General features: G+C 47.5%; 1 protein-coding gene across 9 annotated transcripts in view; it reads right to left on the bottom strand.

Moving 5' to 3' along the window:
- Positions 1 to 539: 539 nt before the first annotated feature.
- SEC31A (SEC31 homolog A, COPII coat complex component) overlaps positions 540 to 19,219 on the bottom strand; it is a 45,410-nt gene continuing 26,730 nt past the window's right edge. Inside the window, exons 21-30 of one of the 9 annotated variants that reach the window (XM_042796435.1) lie at positions 18,743 to 18,916; positions 16,003 to 16,095; positions 15,188 to 15,317; positions 13,879 to 14,232; positions 10,342 to 10,380; positions 8,534 to 8,592; positions 6,083 to 6,355; positions 5,547 to 5,666; positions 2,009 to 2,080; positions 540 to 1,139 (exon numbers count right to left, since the gene is read on the bottom strand). In XM_042796435.1, the coding sequence (XP_042652369.1) occupies positions 960 to 1,139; positions 2,009 to 2,080; positions 5,547 to 5,666; positions 6,083 to 6,355; positions 8,534 to 8,592; positions 10,342 to 10,380; positions 13,879 to 14,232; positions 15,188 to 15,317; positions 16,003 to 16,095; positions 18,743 to 18,916 (1,494 nt within the window). In that variant the 3' untranslated portion in view covers positions 540 to 959. The remainder of the gene's footprint in view (positions 1,140 to 2,008; positions 2,081 to 5,546; positions 5,667 to 6,082; positions 6,356 to 8,533; positions 8,593 to 10,341; positions 10,381 to 13,878; positions 14,233 to 15,187; positions 15,318 to 16,002; positions 16,096 to 18,742; positions 18,917 to 19,219) is intronic. The other 8 variants (XM_042796437.1, XM_042796438.1, XM_042796436.1 and 5 more) reach the window with 8 other exon arrangements.

Raw genomic sequence — 19,219 nt, 5'->3', positions numbered from 1 at the left:
AACTGTGCCACAGGAAAAGACAGCAGGCTGTGAAACTCACCCAACCCAACTTGCTAATGGCCAGGAGAAGCATGCTTGCAGTTCCAGAGACAGCAATCTCCAGGTTCAGGAGACTTCAAGAAACAATTTGCACCTTGTTTACACACTAAATATCTGAGTCTCTATATGGGCAGCTTAAAGCACTCTGCCTTATTTCTGCTCTTAGCTTTTAAAACCACACACAGAGGTGTTCAGAATCCTTGCTAAACCTTTCCTTGAAATGTAAATCAGTAGAAATGTTAAACAGCTTTCAGTGATGAGCATGGAGAAAAAAATATCCTCACACCTAGGACACAACAGAAAGCCACCCCACTGTACCCTGCTAAGTTGCACTTCATAAAGACACGTTTTAATAAATTAACATTTATTTTTTTTGAAAAAAATCATATTAGCCTTTATTTTCCTCATTTGCCCCAGTGCAAAATTAAGCTATTTAACATGTAAATTGTAATAACAGAACTGCAAGCAGCTTCATAAAATGAACAGACCAAATACACTTATATGATCAGACTCTTTAATCTGGTGAATAAGGAATAGTGGGGTGGAAGGGAATAATCTGTTTTAGGGTCTGATATATAACCTATCTTGTTTTAACACATATATCTGTTATTAAAAGCCACTGTTTAGCAGTATAACATGCATCTAAAAATTGACAATATGGGGCATCATCCATTAAATAGACTATTTGTAGAGAAGAATAATTAGGGATGGGAAAAGGATTAAAATAAAAAGGTAAGCACCAGGGCTCCACGGCCCTCCTAGAACGAATTATTCGCAGGGAGAGTGTAATGCCATTTGTCAGTGCTCTACCGCGTGACATGCCGTCAGGACGAGCAGTCGGTCCGTTTCCCGCACGCTTGCTGTAGAAATGCACTTCTTTGGAAAAGCAACCGTCAAGGCGTTGCAAATGCAGGGTTACTTCAGACTCCCAGCTTATTGGCCTGGGTGAGGACAACTTTCAAAACAGGCATGAAAGCAGAGGTCTCGCTGAAGTTGCTGGTGCTGACTATGTGCGTGTGGATGTTCAGTCCTTCCTGGTAGTTGCGGGTTTCGATGCTCTTCACAATGTTGTGCAAACCGCTAACGATGGTTGGAGAGAGCTGCAAGGAAGCCAGACAAGGCAGGTCAGCAGAAAGAAAAAACAGCACATACACTGGTGCTAGAAAAACAGAAATCCTGAGCGTAACCTCTGACCCTCGAGAAGGTGCAGCAATTAGTTCCTTCCTTTACAGAAAGCCATCCTTGGAGCTGCACCGTGCTGGGAGCAGTCACCAGGAAGTCTGAACAGCAGACTTCAAACCAGAACGTACCTTCTCTGCAAACTACTGCAAAGCCTTGCAAGCCTTCCCTGCCAGCCCCCGGATGCACCTCCCTGAGGTGGGAGACGTGCTGTGACACGGTGGCACGTGAAAAACCTACTGAGCTTTCATGCCTTTGCGGTGAAGTTAATTGCTCAGCACATATGGCCTGACAATGACAGGTTTAGACCCTCTCATCCTGAGGTGCTATGAGAGCTAAGTCCAGTCCTTTATTCTGCCACAGATCTCCTGGAAGGCGTTGCAAAAATTAACAGATCTTCAAAAAGACTTGCACATTTGCCTTCCAGTGAAGTCAGCAAGCCTCCAGCATCTAAGTCTTCTGAGGTTTTTTTGACCCTAGGCTGTGTGTGTCTTGCTTCCTGCTGGGAGGAGGGAAGCTTGCTGTGTTGGCTCAGTGCAGTCCCTGAACAGCACCGTAATATTCATGACATGACCCCAAAACACTGTAAAGTCTGCACAGGCACTTGGGGCCAAGCACTCTCCTTATCCGCTTCTGGGAAATGCACAGAAACATACAATAAATGGATTTGAAGCACGCTTCCAAAGAACAAGCACCTGCTGTATATTGCAGAGGGGTCCACACTGCCGATGTTCTTGGCTGTATCTGCAATATTTGATGGGGGGGAAAGGGGAGGTAAAACAGAACTTACTGTCTGTTCCCTAAGTTTGTCATACAGAAACTCCAGGCGTTTATTTGCATCATCTAGTTTCCTCTTGGTTTGCTGCAAGACAAATGAACACATTAAAAGACAGTTATTTAAGAACACCGTACTGATCTCATATCATTGGAGAGGAGATCCACGCAGCACATGAAATTCCTTTCCTAATAACATTTTCCTAACACATCATTCGAATTCTTTGCTCTGTACTTTTCTCCCTGATTTTGCTAGGAAATACCACGTGATACGACTGTAGTTCTCCACATGTAGCCGCCCTAGTTAGCTACAGAGAATAGTAAACTGTAGAGCTGCACCCCAAAAGCCACTGGTCATCTGCAAAACCCACTGGTATAACTGATATGAAAAGTGACAGAATTCTGAGTTGCTGTACAGTTTTTTTTTTTTTTCTATGGGTCACTGGCAAAGCATACTAATAGCGGGATAAAGTTATTACTGGAATCAAATGTCCAGCAACATCAATGAGAGCTTAAGGGCACATGCAGTCACTGAAGTCCAAGTATGTACAACTCTGTCATCATTTATGGCAAACCCTAATGATAATTTTTCATGATGTCATTAGTAAAACCAGGAATTTGTAAGTTTTGACTATCAACAGAAAAACTAATAGCCTAACCCAAACTAGCCCTACAGATCCTTTGTGCTTCCATGATTTTATATAGAGTAAGCCACCTATTGCTGTGTCTGGAATTATTTTGCCACTGAAGGTTCTTAACCCCAGCATAATCCATCTGGAGTGTCCACAGCAGCTGCTGGAAAAATGCATTTTTATAATTTTTTTTTTTTTTAAGCAAACAGCTACAGAAATTGAAGATTTTAATCCAGAATAATAAACCAGTAATAAAGTATCAAGGTTACAATTATAGAAGCACAAACAAGGTGATGGTCAACAGCAGTAGAAATGGCATCAGTGCACAAGAGTGATGGAACTTCCTCCTAAATCAGTACGCACATCAATCCGTCTTCACTCAGGATAGTGCCATTTCCTCTGGCAGCTGGAAACGTTCCCCTGGATTAAATAATTGCCCAGAGAGAAAATAACAATGGGAGTGCTCTAGTTTAGGGGTAAAGACAGACTGGTGGCTGCCTGCTGTGCTAGAGATTAGGGAAAGCTGTTTGGATGACAAAGGGCATAAAGAAGAACACGGTCTGTGGATCTCAGGCCCCGTGTGGAAAACTCCTCAGCAGTAGTTATGTTGTCAAGGAACTGAGACAAGTGAGGAAAAAGTAGCCCAGGAGGGGCAGATAAAAATTGACTAATTCTTTTGAACTGGCTAACGCTTTCAGATATGTGACTTCAGAACATTTGTTTCAAAGCCTGTGAAAAGGTGTACACGCTGTTTTCATTTCACAGATGGCCAACTAGGGCAAAGAGGAATAAATTGTGTTTGGTAAACAGCAGGACATTGTCTCTTCAGCCAAAGGACATTAGGTGGAAGAAGTGCAGACTGGTACTCCTCACTCTTTGCTTCCTGTTCCCATTTTCCCCTTCAGAATTCAGTAACTGAGTGGTGTCTGCATTTGTTCTGACAATAACTGATGTATACAGCCAGGGTAGCGTCTCAGCACCGTGTGCTGGAAATACTTGCTCCACCTAAGAAAACCAGAGAGACTTAACAAGTAGTAAGCAAAATGTGTTGGCAGAGCAGAAGGCAATCCCTGGGTGCAGATGGGAGCTGAATGCTTTTGCTGTCTTTGTGTGTCTGGGAGGAGGGGCACTCAGAGGAAGAAAAGGTCAAAGGGTCTGTGCAGTATATGACTTCTATCCCTGCCCTCTACAGCATAACCTTTAAAGAAAGGATTTTGAGTAAACTGAACCTAATGAGGTCTGTTCAAAGAAAGGTCTATGGCCTCGAAAAGCTTCTGTAGAAGAGTGCACGGGTCAGTCCATCCTGAAACTGCCGGGCTGAGACCCACAGGGGGAAGGAATACGTACCCACAAGTGTCAAGTCTAAACTAGAGAGCCAGCTGAAACTGTACAGTGGACGCAGGACAGAAGTGGCACCGAATGCCCAGTATACTCCACAGCCACAGAGCCCTCAGGCAGCTCAGCTGTCACAAATCTGCGCTGCTGACCAAGCATGGCAAGAGCACCAAGCCCTCTGTACACCACCAGCCTGTCTTTCATCATCCACCTTTCAGGATGTGGCAGGCACGAGCTGAACAGTCAGCATCTGGGCTTTGGGGCAGCGTGTTATTTACTGACCACTGGAACGAAATGAGACGCTTTGAGGCAGATGGCTCACTTACAAACTACGGACTGCCTGTCGGGGTTGGAGCCCGGCCAGCAGGCAACCACCCCGCAGGCGCTCGCTCACCCTCCCCTGCCTGGGAACGGGGGAGGGAATTGGAGGGGCAAAGGGAGATTCGCAGGTTAAGACGAAAACAGTTTAATAATGGTAGTAAAATAAAACAGGAACAATAATAGAAAGTATAAACGGGCAATGTACAATGCAATTGCTGACCACCCGCTGACTGATACCCAGCCCGTTCCCGGCCAGCGATCCCGAAATACCAAGATCCCACAATCACAATCCTGGAAACAAGAGAGAACCCCCTTGTCCCGGCCACCCCTCCTTTGTATACTGAGCACGACGTTACATGAGAAGGAATATTTAATTGGCCAGTTTGGATCCAGCGATCTGCTCTGGCCGTGCTTCCTCCCTGCTTCTTGTGCGCCTGTGCACAGGCAGGACACGGGGAGTTGGAGAGACCTTGAAATCTCTGCAACAACTCTAACCATCAGTGTGCTACCAGCATTCTTCTCATACCAATATTCATCCCATACTGAATCCAAACATAGCGCTATCCTAGCTCCTATGAAGAAACATTAACTCTATTCCATCCCAAACCAGGACACTGCCACAGGAAATGTTTTTCCTGTCCAGCTCCGGTGGTCACATTAAAGCTCACAACCTTCCATTTCTCTGCTACTTGTTGTTTCCTTTTGACCTGAGTTCATAATCAGAAATCACAAATCAAAATCTGAGGCACCTACTCACGTATGTGAGCCCTGGCTCAGACCTGGCATAACACCAGCTGCTTCCTGCTCTGAATTATAAGCAGCAGTTCAGCAAGTGTACAGGGCATGCCTCCACAGTGGTCACCTGACAAAAGGACAGCCAGCCCTTTCTGAAGTTTTTGTTAAAAAAAATAAAATATTCCAATCAACATCAAAGCCTCAACTGTTACCAATTCCAACCCTCTTCCTTAGAGGAGAGCAGCAGAGGGCTGCAATGGGTTAATTCCCCGCCCACAAACACCACCATCACGCTGTGCCCACGCTGAGAGCTGCAAGGAGAAAAGTCAAAGTGCTGGGGCAGCTGGGCTGCGCTCCAGCCCCGGACTGCCACAGCCTGTGTGCATGTGGCTTTTCTACACATTGCTGCTCGCAGCAGCTTTTAGAAGGAAAAAAGCTACTTTGGGAGAGGGCGTGATGGCTAGCTGTGCTGCAGGTACCAGCGCATCCACCCCAACACAGCGGTACTCTGGAAGCACTGCAGAGACCTACCGGATCAGAGGCAGACAGCAGGCACCTTTGGATAAGAGCTTCAAATGTAGTCTTCAGAATAAGGTGCTCCTCAGGGATGGGTTTCTTGGTAATCTTCTCCGTTGGTAGTGCCTGCACATGCTGAAAAAGAGAGAGCAGGTGAGGCTTTTCCAGGTCACCGTGACCACGCTGCTTTCAACTAATCCAAGTAGCATTATTAGCCAGCTTGGCACAACTCCTATTTCTTTCCTGTGGGTGTGTGGAGGTGATGTTATCAGCATCTGCTGTCGCTCCCTCTGGAGAGCTGTGAAGTTGCAGAAGGAAGCAGCTTGTTGGTCCATACTGCCTAGAGTGTTAAGTTAGTGTTAAGTGTTATGCAAAGAGGTAGTGTCTGGGTAGGGACTACAGTAGCAAAATGCCAACATGATGCAAAGCTAGTGACTAAAAACTCTGCAGTACGCTCTGAAAGTACAAGGAATGTCTGGCCCACAGGATCCCATCCTGCAAGGCTCTGCCGATGGGCAAACCAAAACCGCACAACGCCAGGGCTGCGTTACCTGGATGGTATTGCAGATTGGGGCCCCAGGGGCCCCCTCTGTGCTGGGTTTGGAGACAGCGGGTGGCACGACGCAAGGCCCCAGGGGCTGGGGAGCAGGTGGGTAGCCAGCCTGCAGCACCGGCTGTCCCGCAGGGAGATGCGAAGGCTGGAAGCTGGGCCCGCCCGCGGGTGCTGCCGGAGCCAGCGGCGGCTGCAGCTGAGACTGCGGGTCTGCCAGCGGGTTCATGATGGGGGAGGTGATGGGAACCGGGGGCAGGAAGTTATCAGGGACCTGGGGAAAACCAAACAAAACAAAACAAAAAAAAACCAAACAATGCATTTATGCTGCAGTCGGTGCCGCAAGCAGAGCACAACACCCAGCTCCTACAGACGTCCCAAGCTGCAGCAATTGAGAGCTCTGCCAAGCGGAGCGCTGAGCCCCCAGGATATAGAAATAACAGGGGCAGGCAATATAGGATTTTACTCCAGCTAAACAAACCCATTCCTCTGGCTGCAGCTACACAGAGAAAAGTGCCCGGGAGCAGTAATATCCTCCAGCGTTTCCGGCCCTGCGCACTCTGCCCGTCCTCCTGCCTGCACAGGGCAGGAGCGGTCTGCCCTGCCTGCCCCTGCGCACGAGAGCTGAGCACAGCCACCTCAAACCAGAGCCACTCTCCCTCTGCTAAGAGCACAACACAGAGGTTTGTCAGACCAGCACTAACAGAAGAGTCACACTAATGAAAACTAAGCCACACCTGCATCTGTTCTTGCTATACTTATATTTAGATTTCTGTGTCTCACTTTCAAGTGCACATTTTCTTCCAATCAATACATAGGCCACAGATAGCAACATGCACCAATAAAGCTTCTGAAAGCCTTTCAAGCTTCTGTCAAACATGCTTGTACTACAACAGATTACGAGTGCATCTGAGATCCATCCCTAAGCATCTGCACAGGGGCGTTTCGGAAATATTTGGTAGAGAGAAGAAACAACAAAATGAGCTCCTGGCCTCTGCTACGCAACATACAGGAATCCAAACAAAAGAAAGAGCTCCCTTGGGAACGTGCACATTTCTTTGGGTGTGGATGATAAAAATAAAAAGACTGCAGAACCCTGAATGCTACCCTGCACGAATGATGCCAGAATTAAGCTAGTGGCTTGGGACAGCAAGAAAATACATTCCCAATCCAGTACCAAAGTCAGTTATAAAAGCAATGAATCACTGTGGTGCGTAAGGTCTTCGGTGGAAAACAGTTGCAAATTATGCTGTGGCTTGAAATGCCAGATGGTTCTTCTATTTTATAATAGCCCACGTGGTGAGTTATTTTATACCCTAAACCACCCCCTCATACAGCGGACATAAGGAAAACAAACATAGAAACATTTCTGACAGAGGTTTGTTAAATACCCAACAGGGAATGCAACAAACAGCTCCTCATTTAGAAGGGAGCCAACCCTCAAGGCCCTGGCTACAGCAGAAATCCTGGCTGTGACACACACACACACACACACAGAGCAGTAGCAAAAGCCCCGTCGGCAGAAGGCTGCTTCCTGAGCTCTCAGGTCCAGCGGTTTCTCTCACTGACAACTTTCCTCCTCCTACATAAGAGCCTGAAGCCCCAAAAGGCAGCATGCCAGCTGCTGTGTGACAAACATTGTGGCACTGGGGCAGTCAGGAACACACAACACATTCCCTATCCACCCTCCAAAAGCTTCTTAATCTTCAACTGCAGAGACCAAGCCCCAAAAGGTAAAGGGAGACTTCTGCCTTCACCTTCACCCAGATCTTCTCTTGCCTGCTCAAACTTTTTTTTTTTTTCCTCTTTTCTCCCCACACTTCACACACCCCAGACTGACTCTTGCCTCCCAAATGCACCAGGCTCAGAGAGCAGCAGATAACACTGACTGCTGTGGAGGTACACGAGGCTGCAACAAGGGTTGAAAAGGCTCGTTCTGCTCTGTGCCAAGGGTCCCCAGTTACTCTGTCCTGCTGCAATCTAAATCCATTTTTACAAAACTACATTGTCTCCATCATGAAAATTGTCTTCCTCTCGAGCAGATGTCTCAGGGTCAGACCCTTAATCAGGATAAATTGCTTTCAGCTCCAGCAAAGTCAGTAATCTACAACAACTTGCACAGCCTCATCATTTGTCTAAGTATCATCTCCTGTTTTACTGCAGATGAAAATGGTCCAAAGTATTTTCTTCTCTCAAACCAGGATCAACATTGTTATTAACAACCACAACTTTAGCAAGAAGTCACCATCTCTTTAGAGGCTTAAACATTTTGAGAGCGATAATGCATACTGGAGAGGCATAAGGGCCATTTCTGCTCACGAGGTGCAGCTTTTGTTTGCTGCTGGCCCTTCTTTTTCCATCTCCTGTCAACATGTTTCCCAGGAGCAGCTTAAGTTACTGCTTTTCAAGTGGTCAGCGCTCAATTGTGTCGAGACAGCATTTCCTCGAGTACCTTCTTCTTCTTGGCAGCTCTGTTCAGGGCAGGAGGGTCGTTCCAGCCATTCTGAGGCCCTGGGACAGAAAGAAAACAGACACTGTAAGTACCTCAGAGGAGGGCAGCGATGCCTTCTTGAGCTCAGCCGGGCCAGCTCCCCGCCACGGCTCTGCCGGCAGGAGTTGGCAGAGCCTGCCCTCACCCGCCTGCTCCTCTGCCCTTCCCTGGGGCCACAACAGCTCCTGTGCCAACCAGAGCCTCCCAGCACCCCAGCCATCAGGCCTTTTGGGCTCTGGGCCCACTGTCCAGGTTTGGAATCTTGACCAACTGTTCTTAAGTCTGACAAAAATTGATTTTTTTTTTTTTTTAAAAACAATTAACTTTTTCTGCTTGCACAGGAAAAAAAAAAACTTTGAGCAGACATGTCCTTTGAAAAGGCAGGCAGTTGCCTCCCATGCCCAAAACACAGCTTTGCTATACAGACTGTGTATGTGAAGACAGCTTCAGTTAACAGTGAGTTTCTCCCATCTGTATCATATAAGAAAAGAGAATTGGTTTTCAACTTTTTTTTTTCCCCCCACAATCACTGTAACATTATTATAAACAATCAGCAGCAGAGATGTGAGAAATCATGGGTAAATAAGAACACCATTAAGCTGCATCCATTTCCCAAGAGCTGCTGCTGCTGCTGCGATTGCATACTGTGATGGATTGATATGTGACAGTTAAGACACGTTCCCCAGCAACACAACACAGAAAGAAGAGGTGTAAGAGGCAACAGGAGCCTTAAACATTTCAGGCCAGATTCACCCAGCCACCCCGGAGACACAAGAGCCATAAAACCAAGTTTCCACTGCCAGCTAGGGCATGTTTTATGGATGCTTTGTCCCAAAAGCAGAGCAGAGCTGCTGAGGGAAGGTGGCAAAATCTAGCTTTCTGCACCAAAGGCGATTTGTTTGAAACTGGAAGCAGCACAGAAGACGTCTGAGCAGATTCACTGAGACCGGGGGTGGTGTTCTGCACCAAACCTTCTGCTCTTCCAAGAAAGCACGTTCCGTGCAGCTGCAAGATTTGTATACCAAAGCTCATGTTAGTGCATTAGAAATAATGCCCCATCTCATCATGAAGCACATGTAATCAGGACCACATCATTATATTTCAGCATTACTGCAGCCTCGCTGAGCAATCAGGATTTATTGCACAAAGCCACAGAAAGCCAGAAAAACCAAATCCCTGCTCAATGGACTTTTTCACCACAGTGTTTTTTTCACCACAGTGTTTTTTTCATTCAGCCGATGACAAATTCACCTTAGCCAGCAGAGCTTAACATTACTGCAGAATTTTCTTAGTTTATTTGAAGTTTCATTTGCTCCTGAGCTTTTGTGAAACAAATTCAACATCAAGAGCATGTTAAAGGGGTGAACAAAAAAATATTTAAAACCCCTTTCACATCTGCTTTCTCTTTAACCAAAGACAGTGCCGTTTCCCAACAGCCATCTGCCCCAGGGGCTCCTCTGTTCCTCCCCATCCAGAAAATCCCAGAGTATTTCTTATCTAGGCCATCTAACTTCTGCAGTGTTGATAGCGTTAACACATTAAGAAAATCTCCCAGACTGTTACTGCTGTTAATTTCCTGGAATAATTTGCTTTTAAAAAAGGAAAACTGGCATTTGTTACTGTGGTTAAAAACTCCAGATATTTAAGTCTAATTGGCAAACAGCACCACACTTAGTGCTCTCTGAAGAACATATGCATTATTGATGTCTGCTGAATTAATTTCATGTAGTGGCTGTAATTATTTTCAGGTTAGGTGGTATCTAGTTCACCTGTGAAGGGAAGGGCCTGGTCTTGACTTGGTAGGCTTTCTGCAGATAAAATGCAAAGAGAACTAAAAAAAAAATTTTCTTCAAAAATAATAAAACATTTGGTCTGTAATTTTTGATTAGCAATTTAGTTTCAATAAGCACAAGAAATTAGGAGGAAAAAACTGCCTAACCTAATTACAATGCCATCTTAGAGACCAGTCAGCTGTCCAAACCACCCTGTGGAATTGCTTTTGTCTATCTTCCCTGAAACCAAGCCTGTTGCTCTTTCTGTGCAGCAAACCAGTGTTTCTAGATGTTTTTAACAAATGTTGCAGAGTTCCGGCCCACTTTCTTATCTCTTCCAGTGTTCTAATTTTCTATTCCTACCAGCCAATGCAGTCAACAGACCATTACTCTTACCAACAATCTTCTCACCATCGTTTTACCATTCCAGAAAGCTTTTCAGGAGATGCTTAAAGTACTTGACTTCAAGGTGGACATCAAGTATTTTCCCAAATCAAGGTATGCTCTCAACTGCACCCAGCCCAAAAAAAAAAAAGTATGTTCACACAGCAGCTTTACACCTGTGTGAAAAGACATGTTGCTGCTCAGACTGAGCAACAAACCCAAATGGCAAAAGCCGGCCAATAAAGCCTGTGCCATTTCAAAAAGAGGAACATCAGGGATAACGCCTGTCCCTGGGGTTGGTCTGATGCAGTTGTAGTTCTGGTGCAAAGCCTTCCCTTAGCTCAAAATTGCTCTATCACAATTTCAAACAAGATGCAAGACTCTGAAAATTAAAACTCCCTCGAAAGCAGGTTCAAAGATCTATCACAAAACGAAGTGAGATAGGCTGAAAATTAAATGAAATGCGAGCTTTTCTTGCTTACTGGAGCTCCAAGCACAGCTTCACATACTGATGTTCCAGCATTTGAAAAAACAGAAGATATGCATAGAACTGTTTCTGTTTTAAGTGAATCTTTAAATCCAAGCCCGTTCAAAGGTCAGGTGCTTTTCAAGACTCCAAATTTGAGATCTTTTTTCCTTCTTCCCTTACTCCTGCCTTTAAATGAATCACATTTACGAAGTGAAACATGATGTTCCCGGATTAGATCATCACTGCACACAAAAGCACACCACTTCAAAGCCAGGATCAACATCACTATATGCTCTGCACTGGAACATTTGGAGTTACAGGTGAGATCTACTTCTGGCTACAGAAGAGATCTATGGGATGTCATGTCAAAGTGCTCTTCACTAAGCAAAGCAGCTACTCTGGAAAATATGTTAGTGATTAAGCATATTAAGCATGCCCACTGTCAATCATTCCTGCCTTTACAAAGCAAGTTTTATTTTTTTTTTTTCCTTATTATGTTTTCTGAATGGTATAATCTAAAAACTGGAAGAGGACAGAGTGTGCTCTCCAGATACCCCTCATCCTTTTTCCATAGTTCTCCAGCTGCAGGCAGCATTTGTGTGCCAGCAGCCCACGTGCATGAGCCACCCGGCCTCAGCACCTCGCTGTGCCCTGGATTCTACCTCTGCACTTCAGCCCAAGGCTGGCGCCTGTCAGCGATCGGAGGTGGTGCCCAAATACGGGTTCCTGAAGGTCTGACACTTTGTACTGGCTGCCTTCTCACCACAGCTGCTGGGAAAAACACAAGCTGCACCCATAGTTCTCGAAGTTTTATAAAAAGCCTAGTATTGACAACTTTTAATTCTGAAAAGAAACGTGGCAAAGCAATGCAGGTAACTTCTTCAATGCCCCTTACATTAAAATGACGTTAGACATGTTAAGACTACTGTCCATGTGGATTACACAATTTTACAAATTGACCAGTATTGTCATTAATGTCCTTAATTTCTATTGTCTGGAGTATCGAGCTTCACCCGCTCTGAGCCCACCACATGGACTATGACATTTCATCGTTAATGCAAGAAACTTAGCAAGTGACAGATCTGAAGTGCCTACCAGCGACACAAGTAGACTAGCAAATGAATGAGGAAGAACAATTCTCTTGTTCCTTGCACTTATTTGGAGGTGTAGAAGCTATCCTGCCTGTGGTATAATGTGCTGCTTCACATCTCAGGCCTAGAACCCTATCCAACACCTCTTCCTCTGTCCAATTTAATAATTCCTCAGGCTTGGAAACACAAGTTTGACACGCCCTGCAACAACACATCAGGAGAGGTCACGGTACAGCACCTCCAAGAACACAGAGGACACTGAACCTGGCTGCAGGATGGAGGGAAAAGGCCTCTTCTCCCCTTGCAGCCCTGGCGGCTGCCTTACATCAGTCCTCTCTCTTTTTTGACAGAGCAAAAGACCATTTCTTCCCAAAACACAAGTGTGTGTGTGTGAAGGCAATGCCACGAGAGGAGTGAGCTCCCAGCCTCACAGACATCAGGAGCACCTACTCATAGGACTGCTCCTGCCAAAACAAAGGCAATATTGTCTTCTCTGCGCTGCATCATCCTTAGCAGACTTAAAATAAGAGAGGGAGTCCCAGTGGGGTCCTTATGGCCTGTCAGCAGAGTCAGCATTCCTGGAACATCCCTCAACTCCTGTCTAATATTCCCTTCGCTCCCTACTTCCCAGATCTGGTCCTTGACTCTCCAGCTGGACCACCTGGATGTGATGTATGTTTATGGCCAGGTTTAGAAAAGGACTGCTCCTACTTCCTGCACAGTCTGATGTGTGCAAAGCTGCTAAGTGAAGAGACAGGTTTGTTATCACAAGAGAGGTCACTGTCCCACAGCAAACAGTTATGTCCATGCAGTCACAAGGAGACATTGAGCCCCACCTCAGTGCATGCTCTCTCACTCACCACCTGTGCTCAAACATGCTCCTATGTGTCAGCCACACACACATGCTTTTAGTTAACATTCAGGAAAGAGACATGTAAAAGCATTTCTAAATCACTTCCAATTATCTTTTAAGGTACTCACAGCAGTGAATACAGTAAATCCCATCACACTAAGTGCTTAGGAGAAAAATAATGGAAGCGAGCCAATGCCACAGGAAATGCTGTTTGAATTAAATATGCTGCCAATCCTGGGCTTGAAATGCCACTCAGAACCCAGGGACACAGGGACAAATTACATTTGTGAATTTGTTCTCTGAGGAGAATTGGGATCATCTTCTCTGCCGTGATTACGAAAACGAGCAGGTTTGCCTACTCTGCTCTCCAGCCACACAGCAGGTTTTGATGCCAGCCCCACGAGGTCAGAACTGTGCCGCCATCCATCCCCGGCACACGACAGCCTCACAAGCCAGTGCGGTAGCCCTGTCTTGGCCAAGCCAAAAGCTCTGTTTGTGGCAAGGGCTGCCTGGCAAGAGAAAGACGACTGCTCACGCTGCTCAGCAAGAGCTCGCTGCAGCAACGTATCACTGCCAGAGGCACAGGGAAGATGTGTTTTAGAAATGCTTTGAATTGACCTCTAAGCAACAGCAAACTTTGCGCGGAGCATTCACAAGGGAAAGGTGCATGCTTAACCAAGTAATAAAGCAGAACCCACCCCCTCCCCGCCTGCCCCCCCTCCAATCCAAGCGCAGACCTGTTCTCTGGGATGCAGGGAGGTCACTGGTTGCAGGCAGAGTACCTGTTGGTCCAGTAGATAACGCATAAGCCACAGAAGTTGCTGGAGGTCCTGGCCTGCCATGCTGAAAGGACGTGCCAGGAGGCAGAGGGAAGGAACAGACGGGATTCAGGCTTGTTGGGGAGGGTTGAGGCTGCCCGGGGTACAGCGGGGAGGGCAGGGAGTGGGGAGGGGCAGAGGGCAGGTAGGCAGGGTTGGTGTTAGGGGCAGGGTTTGGGTAGGAGCCTGAAGCAGGGACAGCGATAGGCTGCTGAAGCTGATGGAGAGCTGGTCCCCCTGTTCCACAAGAGTACTGCTGTGCGGCCTGATAAGCTACAAATGGGGAGAAAACACATTCAAGTCAGTGAGTTCACAACAGAGGAGCAGGGTTGATCTGCTTTCCTTCTTCATCTGACTCTCCTCTCTTCCTGCCCCCTCCCAGCCCAAATCCTGGCTCCCTCAACTCTGCCTGCACTTGCAGGACTGCTCAAAACCTCAGCCTGCCACTGCGAGTAGGTAGCCAGAGAAAGGACTCCCATTCTCCCCCCCAGACTCACCGTGCCACTTGGGGTGGAGCTGGGACACACAGATGCTGCTGCTCTGGCTGTTTTCTAGACCCCTGCAATCCTCACAGTGCCCCTCAGGGAAGGGAAAACCCTGCCCCATGTTTGCACAAAGGGAAAGCCTAACGCCAAGGAAAAGAACAGCAGTCTCTGGATGTGAATGCGAGCTCACAGCCTTTCACTGTGGGCCCAGCAGTTTAACTGCATTGCCTCTTCTCTGCTCATTTTTTCCCCTCTGTGGCGAAGTACAGGCACTGTACTTGGAGTCCCCTATTTCGAGTGTCAGTGCTCTGCCCCCTTCCTCACTCACCTCTACTACTGCCCTTGTCTCCTCATCCCCTTTCCCATCTTCATGGAGTCCCAATGAGAACTGGATGGTCCAGCTGCACACAGGTGAATCGGGTCCCTCTTTGCCCTCTTTGTGATGCTTCTCCAGGACTCACACCGGGGGGGTTTCTGACCCCAGCGTGCCCTTGGGAAGGGCCAGCTCAGGAGTGAGTCCAAGAGCTGTGGGCAGACACCTTCTCAGCAGAGGAGACAGTGTCTGACAGGGGGTGCCTCATGTCTGGACCCCACCAAGAAACGACAGCCCTCAGATGTCATCTCAGAAACGTGGGATTGGCTTGATCTGAACCCTCCCAACCCCAAGGAAGGGACTGGCTATCCCCAAGAAAACGTGGCCTCATCACCTGGCTGGCAGGGAGAGGGGAGCTGCTGCTACTCACTCTGTGGGTACGTTGGCCGGGTCCCTGCCTGTGAGTACATGCTGTAGTTGGATGGTGTGGCTTGCTGTGGTGGCATGTTGGGGTTAATGGCACCTGGCACGATAAACCCTGGAGGAGGTGGGTTGTCTCCCTGTAAAAAAACATCGCAGGAAAAAGGGTAGGGGGAGGTAGAATTTAGTCACCATCAGTAATGCAGTGCCGAAGCAGAACTGTAACAAAATGATCAAGTCACATTTCAAGGCCTGAAACTACATTCCCTGGAAGAGCCACCAGCACAGGGGCAAATGCCTCCAACCATCCCAGTGCCTTAAGATGCCCAGTATAACACTGAAAGCACAGACTGTATATGCAGTGACTTCAGCAGCAGCAGAGCAGGACATACCTTCCTGCACGAGGAAGAGGTACTTGCCAGCACTGCCTGATACTCAGGCAATCTGAGAGCACCCTACCATCCACAGCTTTCAACTAAACAAATGTTAACTCTGAAGCTTCTAATTTCCATGGGAAAGAGGGAAAAGGAAAAACATCATCACACTTCAAATATTCCAGTGGGGGGGCAAGGACTGGGGGGAGCTCGGGTCACGCTGAGCTCCTACTCAAGGCTTTCCAGAGCCACTCCGAGTGTTGGTGAAAAAAAAAAAAAACAAAAAACAAAAACCAAAAATGTAGCATGAGATATGGAGGAGCAAAACCAGAGCACATGTGGAAGGTGCTCCTTCTGTCTATCTGTACCAGACTGTGTCAAGCTCACAGACTACATCAGGGGACATACTGGGGTGGAGCAGGGGCTCAGAGAGGAATAATGAAGGTTATACCTGTGTGTCAGAGGGACAGCCTGCAGGAGGATGGCTGGGAAGGGCAGTAGGAGTTTTGTTACTCCAGGTAGTGACAGTAGGGGCAATTCTAACCTGAATCGAACAAAGAAATACCAATCATGGAAAACAAAACAATAAAAAAGTCTAAAGGGTTTCACAAAACGAGATGCAAAGAAGTGAACACAAAAGGGTTTGCATGCTGGCACTTGTAACACAGCCATAAAATCTCAGAGGAAGAAGGAAAAGTGCATTCCAGACAGATGAAATCACTGTGCACAGTAGCCAAAGTGAATTGCAGCAGAGTGAAGACGAAGCAGAGTGGAGGTGCAGCTACAACAGGCTGTGGAGCGAGTGCAGTGTTGTTACATGTGCCAGTGAGCCAGGTCTGCCCTTTCATCACATTTTCCCATTGCAGAACCTCCCCCAAGCTACTCCATGACACCGAGCATCACTAACCACAGCTGGAAGTCCCACGTTCCATGTTAAATTCAAACATACCACCTCACACAAAAGCAATCTGTTTAAATCAAGCTTAAGACGAATTAAAAAAGGTTAAAATCTGATATTCAGCTCTTGCACATGCACAAACATACACCTGCATGCTAACTGCTTCCTAGCCAGTTAGCATTCCACAGCTCCTTTCCTTTATTTTCCTCCTTTGCCGCTCCAAAGCCATTCAGTTCCATACAACCACTACTGCCTCTCTGACGGGACAGAAACCAAGAACCTCCTACGCCTACAATGTCCCTGAGGAAGAAGGTGCGGGCAGTGGGGTGCACAGGGGGTTCAGGAGCCTGACACCCCACCTGAGCCCAGACAGAGGGAAAGCTGTGGCCCTGAGGTCCTGGCCGGCTCAGCTGGCTTCACTCTATCCGTCTCTAACGCTGCGCTGTGCCAGGCTAACAGTGCAGTCAGCCGTACAACAACTACTGTTAGTGTCTGCACAGCCAATCACTGGAGTAATCTAAAAGACTCCTCCCCCCCCTTTCATGCCTGGTTTTTTTTTCATATGAAAAAGAAGGTTCAAAAATCTATGCTGAAAGAAAACCAAGCTTTAAAGTACATGTTTCTGTTTGGGACAGCAATTACACAGAGGCTGCCTCAAGCTTGAACAAGTCTGAAAAGGAAGTCAAACACAACAAGTATCCTAAGACCCAACTACGCAATTGCTTTCCCTTCTGGTTCAGCAGCATACTGCATGGCACCTTTCTGACAGGGCACCTGTCCCCTTCAAGCCCTTCCTGCCGAGCACGAGCTCCCTGGAAAGCCAAAACTACTGAGGGTAACTCGCTCTCAGTGTGCTTGTGGGGTTGTGATACGCCCAGGCTTTTATGAATGAGTGCAGCTTGCTTAAATATAGCTTGAGGTATTCCTGAAACTGTAGGAGAAGGAGGGAACTCAGGTTTAAAAAGCATTGCTAAGATCTCGCCATCTAGAGGACAGCTGCTATTTTCCACAGCCAGACAGGAAATACCCAGCACTGCTTCTCAAGGCAATTCATTGGTCACAAGGAAGAAGGTCAACGAGACAGGAAAGAATAGTAGAGTTAATTATTAACAATGATGCATTTAAAATGATATGTAATGGTGTTAGCAAGGTAATCTTGTATGAACAGGGTGAAGGCTTTGTCCCTTTTGAAATCTACTTTGTTAACACCCTGGAGAGGAGGCGAAGGCCCTCATGATTGTTGACATCAAGAAGGAGAGAACAAAGCCCAACTCCCCACCACTTCTCAGCCCTTCTTCCTTCCTGCCTCCGTTTTTCTGGCAGGCAGTGCTTGAAGGGCAGCACTGACAGAGACATGCCTCTGCTTGTGCTAATCTCCTCTGTGTATGGAGAGCACCCGCAGCACTAACACAGCTCCACTCTCAGAAAAGCCCAGCCCAGAGCCCCTGTGTAGAGCAGGGCCAGATGAGCTCCAGCCCCGTGCTGAGAGGGATTAGGGACTTGGTGATATTTTTTCACACAGCCAGGGCTGCCTACCACACTGCGCTCCAGTAACGGCCACTGTGGTCTGGTGCAGCATCATCCTCAGGCTAGAGGTAAAACCACCACATCTGCCTCCCCCTTTTCTTCTCTTCCTCCTTGCACACTCCCCAGATCCCTTATTAGTCCCATACTCACTGGGTCTGTCTTTCTTCTGGCACGGCTCACTCTCAGCCCAGGCCTGCCTCCCTGCTCCCATCCCACCCCCAACCACGCTGCCTGTGCCCCCTTCCGCCCTGCTGGGAAGGTGTTTTCATGTGTAGGCTGTACCCCCAACTGCCAAAACATGCCCTCAGTTTGCTATTGCCACTGCTCAGCAGCTTCTGCAGCCAACATTAGAGCTGGAGGGTGGAAACAACCAGCCCCAGAAGAGGCTAGTGACCAGCGTGAGCAAGCCCCATGGCCTGCAGGGATGGGACCACATCAGGGACTATGAGAGCAAGCACAGAAGAATCCTGCAGTGCTCTCCCACACAGTCATTCTTGGCGCTGAAGCACATTTTCAAAGGGGGAAAACACCTAATCTTCAGAAGCAGACTACTTGACAAGGTGTTTCACAGATGTTTCCAGATGAGGAGTAAAGGAGGCATCTATACGGACTGAAAAGCAGCACCAATGACTTTCACCACAAGGCTCTTGGGAGAGGTGTGTTACAGTCCCAGCTCAGATGAACAAAAAGGAAAAAACATTCCTCTATCCATTACTCTCCAGAACTTGAGCACCACGTCCCTCCCTGACTGACAAAACCCACTTACCTGTTGGTAATACTGCTGGGCTGGAGCCTGGGGCCCTTGCATCTGTCCAGCCACAGGACCAGCTCGTCCTTTGGGCATGGGCTGTCTCTCGTACGGTGCCTTGAGGGCCTCCTGTCCCACCGGGAGCTCCCCTTGGGCTCTGCAAAGCCTGTCCCGTAACAGCATGATGTTTGGCTGTAATCAGAAAAGGACAGCAAAGGAAGGTTAACTGCACTGCCAGTCACCCAGCTCATCACACCGAGAGGCAGACTGGCCACACATTGAAGAGCTCGCTCTCAGAAGCCTGCTCTGCTTTAACTGATTGGAGTAAGTCTTTTCTGCATGAGACATGGAGCTGTTGGAACTGCCTCGTGTGCCTGCCTCCCATCTTGGGCTGCAGCATTCCCAAGCCAGCCCGTCTACAAATACTAGCTGATGGAAGACGAGAAATCAAAAGAAAACAACCAAGTGTCAAGGTACACGTTTCACTGTGTCTGG

Source organism: Tyto alba, unplaced genomic scaffold, assembly GCF_018691265.1.
Source record: "Tyto alba isolate M040663 unplaced genomic scaffold, T.alba_DEE_v4.0 Super-Scaffold_23, whole genome shotgun sequence".
Taxonomy (NCBI): domain Eukaryota; kingdom Metazoa; phylum Chordata; class Aves; order Strigiformes; family Tytonidae; genus Tyto; species Tyto alba.
Note: the sequence above shows the minus strand (reverse complement) of the source record. Positions and strands in the feature narration are given on the sequence as shown.